At 39.0% G+C, this 6000-nt stretch overlaps 1 protein-coding gene across 1 annotated transcript; it reads left to right on the top strand.

Moving 5' to 3' along the window:
- The first annotated feature begins 326 nt into the window (after positions 1-326).
- On the top strand, positions 327-1482 carry LOC112267565 (olfactory receptor 11A1-like). Its single transcript, XM_024445778.1, has one exon. It carries the CDS (start codon positions 441-443, stop codon positions 1389-1391), a length of 951 nt encoding a protein of 316 aa, XP_024301546.1. The 5' UTR covers positions 327-440; the 3' UTR covers positions 1392-1482.
- The last annotated feature ends 4518 nt before the right edge of the window (positions 1483-6000 follow it).

Below are 6000 nucleotides of genomic sequence, written 5' to 3'. Positions count from 1 at the left end.
ATTGATCCATGGTCTCTGGTGGGGAGATGCATATATGACTTATGCAAGGGGGTTTTACCACCCTATGGGTCTGCACGACTTGCCTCCTGTTTGATTCACACACTATGATTGGAGTGTTTGTCAGTGTAACAGTAAAGTAAAGGCTGGTAAGCTGAGACATTGCTTCAATTGTATTTGTTATTCAATATATTGATATTATTGAACTACACTAGGCATGAATGAAGTTTGCTGTATAGACTACTCAATGTCCATTGCAGCCACAGGTAACAATGTTTTTCCATGGGAATGCCTATGGGATATAACACTTTGAAGAGGAATACCGTGGCATTAAGGATTTATGAGACATCAATAAGAGCTTGATAGTTTCACCTGATAGACACTGCTACCCTTGTCTTGTGAACCAAATATATCTACAAATATTTCAATGTACTATTAGGAAAATGGAAAACTCAACACAATTCACATCATTTATGCTAGCTGGATATAGTGACAGTGGACACTTAAAGTACTTCTATTTGATTATATTAACTGTGTTATACATCTCCATAGTCTTTGCGAACATTGTGCTTATCATGGTTATATGTATGGAGAGAAGCCTTCATGAACCCATGTATCTGTTTCTGTGCAGTTTGTTTGTGAATGAGTTGTATGGGAGCACTGCTTTGTTTCCTGCTCTTATGATTCATTTGGTTTCAGATGCCCATTCAGTTTCCACTGTGTACTGTTACCTACAGATGTTTAGTATATACACATATGGATCTATTGAATTCAGCAATTTAGCAGTCATGTCCTATGACAGGTACCTTGCTATATGTTATCCACTACAGTATAATGTTGTCATGACACCCAACAGGGTGTGTATTTTAGTTTGTGTAATATGGTTGTACTCTTTTGTAAAATTCATCATAACACTGTCTTTAACTATTCGTTTGAAATTGTGTGGGAACGTTATAGACAAAGTGTACTGTGACAACTACCTGCTGGTGAAACTTGCTTGTTCAACTTCAGACACAACAGTTAATAACATCTATGGACTCTACGGTGTTGTTTTGTCTGTCGCCATCCCTTTAATTACTATTTTGTTTTCTTATATTAAAATTCTGACAATTTGTTTGAAATCTTCCATTGAGACCAGACAGAAAGCTTTCAGCACCTGTACTCCTCATCTGGCCTCGCTGCTCAACTTCTCTTTCGGCTGTTTCTTAAATCTGCTCCAGAGTAGATTTGATAGCCCTATGAGAAATGTTCCAACTGTACTTCACACTATTTTATCAGTGTACTTTCTGATGTGCCAGCCACTTTTTAATCCTGTTGTGTATGGCGTTAGGATGACTAAAATCAGACAGGCTTGTAAATACATACTACCTGTAGGTCTGTACCCTAAAACATAAGCTAAACATTAGTGTGACCTTTTCTGTCCTGATTGTTAGATTTTTGAGAGGTTGACTTGTGTGTTTTGTTACTTATAGTTACCATAATGAATGGGGGTGAGGATGGTGAAAATCAGACATGTAAAACATTTGCTAATTTGTGAAATATTGTCATTTACCTTTTATTCACTTTATAAAAAAATGGAATCGGACTCGTCTGCCTGTCAGGCCTACTGTCCCCCTATGAACCTCCATTAAGTTAAAGCCACGCCAAACAGCTCCATGCCACCAGGACCTGGATACCCACAACAGAGGACAGTTTCTTTTGCTCCCAAGCACCATGCCTTTGGGACTCACTTCCTGACAATCGCAAGGCTGCTCAGACTGTTGGGGCCTTCAAAGTAGTCCTTATGACTCATCTCTACGAGCCTTCTCTTCCTTCTAGATTTTGATGGTTGCTTTCAAGGTTTGGTTCTATATATATATTTTGTACGCTTTTTTTGTTTATATTTTATTTGATGCACTTTGAGATTATTCTTGTGTAATGAAAAGCACCTAAAAAATGTAATACATTAATATTATTACATAACCCAAAAAAACAGAAGTTCATTACTTTGAATTCTTACTTATGTTGACAGCTGTGTCTAAGTATGTAACAGCGGATAAACTGATGTACAGTAAATGTGGAAAAGGTAAACCCACCTTATAGCCCACCTGGCACCATTACATCCATCCTAACAGAAAATAGGCCCTGTACAGTACAAACAAGCTTGGGGATTGTTTGACATTTTGAGAGAGAAATTAAGGGAAATACTGTAGCATGAAAACCAACTGTATTCTGTCTGAGATCTGGATGCATGTCATGTTTTCTGAGGGCCAACTGTTCAATGTAACATGATATATGTGTGCCAGCTATCTGACAGATGACTAGCTTTGGTATTCGTCATACCAGAAAGGCAACTACCTGGGACACAAGAGTAACATGTTGCCTAATTTGGATAGCTTATTCTGTCCTCACAAAATCCAGATAATTCATTCATAATGATAAATATATTGTATATACTGTATTTTGTTTTATTTATAAATTGGAGGACCAGATTTACATTTATGTCATTTAGCAGATGCTTGTGTCCATAGCAACTTACAGTTAGTGCATTCACCTTAAGATAGCTAGGTGGGACAACCACATACCCATCTTGTTTTTCCAGGGTTACTGTAAAATATGTTTGACCCACAGAATAAAAGAAAACAGCAAGGGTAATGATGATGGATTGCATGTATGAAACACATTTGTCATGTACTCTATCCATCCTGTAAAAAGCTGTCAAAAGTTTTGGAGTTCTGTCAATGAAAATTGTGTGAAACACCAGTAATTTGTTTTACTCCATCTATACTTTACCATGGGGACAGCAGAAGCCAATAACAAGAGCATAATAAACATGTTTATCGAGTCATTAGGTGCCAGTTCATTAGTCCACTATATTGCCTTGTTCCCTAGGAACCAATTAATGCAGCTATTAACCTGTAGAGACCTGAGGGGCTCAAGGAGAGGAACGGCTGGTCTTGATTGCATCCCAAATTGTACTCTGTTCTCTCTATATATTCCCTATTCCCTATATTGATCAGAGGCCTCTGGTCAAAGGTAGTGCACTATATAGCCATTTGGGACACACAGCTTCTGTCATCGCCTCTGGGTTGATAGGCTCTGAAAGTGTACTGTAGGCCTAGGGAAGCCCAGAGTGTCAATAACGGTCCTAATTGTTACCTAAGCAGGAAAGGCTCTGGGCCTAGGTTTTAGACTATAGCTAGGACTCAGGGTCCTGCGTTATTCCCTGTTTTCCCTAGTTAGATCATATGGTCAGGAAAAACTATAGTGCCCTAATACGTATATAGCCTGGGTTCCGGTCTGTTTGTGCTAACATTCCACCCCTTGTCATTCCATACATGACAAGGAATTGGAATGATAGCACAAATAGATCTGGGGCCAGGCTACCAACGATGACATCTCCTCAGACTATTGTGTTGCCTCCCTCATTCAGACTGAAGCTAACAAGGTACTCCCTCAACAATACCAAGATACCTGCCAGTGGTTGGAAACAAGAACAATGGACGGATTCTCCATGAAAGTGCATTTTAGTCCAGGACTATACTTAATCTGGGTCCAGGAAAAAGTCCATTGATATGGCCTGTCCTTGGTGTTTTCTTTTTTCATCAACGCCATCATTATCTCCCCGAGATTGCGATTGCAATTTTGTGGTAATGTTATAGACAGAGTGTATTGTGACAACTACTTGCCTGTTCAAATATTACACAAAAATGTAATATGGGTTCTTGTAACTGTGCCTTCTTTAGCTATTTTCTCTAAATATGTTAAGTCTTTTAAAGAGACAAAACAGAAAGCATTTAACACCTGTACACCACATATAGCCTCTATGCTGAACTTCTTATTTGGCAGGTTATTTGTGATTCTACAAAGCAGATATGAAACTGCAGATCTTCCAGCTATACTTCACACTATTGTATTAGTTTATTTTCTGGTATGTCCACCACTTTTCAATCCTTTTATGTATGGCGTTAGGATGGTTAATATCAGGCAGGTGCGAGGCCTTAACCCCAAAACATAACATGATTGTTTATTTTTGTAATATTGAATTATGTTTTTCTTAAGTTGCTATAATTGACTATACAAATATGTGGCCCAAAGATAATTTAAAAAATCATAAAGTTTGTCATATATTGTCACTGAGAATGTTTTATGTCATATTAGGTATCTGATCTTTATAATTCACCAATTAAGTATGGTGTTCCTCAAGGCTCTCTTCTAGGAAAGTTCTGGTTTTCTACAGTTTTCAGAATTGGGCTGAAAAATGATATCCTGCTGGCAAAAATGTGTCAGTAGGACGTTCCCTGAACATCAACAAATGGTTGCGTGAAGTGGTCAGGACGTTGTGTCATCGTCACCTGGAGGTTTTAGTTCCCGCTTTATCCCGGGGGCTTCCCCGATTACTTAGATTTTGTTTAAATTTCGATTTCATTTTTTCGATAATTTTAATGATCTTTTTGATTGCATCTCTTCAGTTTGTTTAGTTCCGTTTGGAAAGAACAGGGTTAATAGTGAAGTGAAAATATCCAATCAGGATTTTTCTTTGTTGGTCTCTGTGTAAAAAAAAAAAATCGAGCTAGCTCAGCCAGCCATTGCCTAGGTCTTCAGAAGCTGGGTGGCAGGTAGCCTAGAGGTTAAGAGCATTGGGCCGGTAACCGAAAGGTCGCTGATTCAAGCCGATAAGGTGGAAAGTTGTGCAACTGACTTGGTATCCCCTTTCCCTGCCATTCAACTGTATTAGAGCAGGATTGTGGAATGGATCAACATAATTTTGACCTGCAATGGGTGGAACCATGTAAAAAGAAACAAGTGATGTATCTAGGCACATCACTACTGAGAGTGCAAGAGCAAAGAATCAGTGGCAAGAGCAAGCTGTAATCTCACCACGCTAGTTGCTAGTGTGTGTTGTACTAATGTGACACTGGCGACGGCTGCTGCAGCAGCAGGTGTTTTCATTTTCTGTATTTTTATTGACTTTTAAAATATACAATCCACCTGCAGTGAAGCTGCTCAACATTTGCATGACATTTTAGTCATCTAGCAGATGCTCCCTTCCAGAGCGACCACGGTCAAGTGCCCAGCTCAGGGACACATCGACAAATCCCCCTGCCAGTTAACTCGGGGAACTGAACCAGCAACCTCATGGCCACCGGTTCAGCACCCTTCGCTCCCAACCAACAACCTTCCTTTTTAGTGTCTTTATTTAGTTTTATATTTTTACCATCATTTTACCACTCACTCAGCAACTTCACTCTCACTCATCTCCAGTTCCAGATTCCAACTCTTGGTTTCTCTCATCCCATCCCACCTACCTCTGCTGGCCATTCCCTTCAGATTTCAGCCCTTAAGTGATGTTATGTTGTCTGTTAATTTCTAGATTTTTAAAGTTTGATTCAACGTAGGCTATTGAAATATTTTTGTTCCCTCTGAAGGCCTTGGTCCGATAGTCACAGTTCAAACTAGGACATTGTGACATTAGGACATTGTGTCATGGTTTCTCAGGATGTTTTGTCTCGTTCCCATTTTTTCCCGGGGACGTCACGTGATGGTAGCAAAGAAATGTTATCCATGTTTACCCAGGGCATGTATATCCTAGTTTCATTACACATCACTTGTTACTGTTGCCAAGCCCATCAAGTCAAACCACTGGTCCAGTCACAGCCATTTGTCTTTTGACAATGTTACGAACTTCCCCCCCATACACAGTGATTTTACCATACACTGTTTTCAACACACATATTTGACATACATGATTACATTGTGCATGTTCATTTATACAGTAAGTATTATTCAAACATGTCCTCACCTGGGATTTGAACTCACAACATTCCGATCTTCATGCTATGCCACCTTGTCTATGTCAATGACTGATTTCACTTGTGTTCCTACATTTTGCACTTCAAAGTAAATGTCAGGTCTGTTAAAAATACACCCAAGAAAAACTATTATACTTATCATAGTGATTCAGGAGTACTTAAAACAGACAACTATACTGAAAACCCAAACTCAAATAGCTGACATAAGTAA

The sequence above is a fragment of the Oncorhynchus tshawytscha genome, linkage group LG14 (genome assembly GCF_018296145.1).
Source record: "Oncorhynchus tshawytscha isolate Ot180627B linkage group LG14, Otsh_v2.0, whole genome shotgun sequence".
Lineage (NCBI taxonomy): Eukaryota > Metazoa > Chordata > Actinopteri > Salmoniformes > Salmonidae > Oncorhynchus > Oncorhynchus tshawytscha.
Note: the sequence above shows the minus strand (reverse complement) of the source record. Positions and strands in the feature narration are given on the sequence as shown.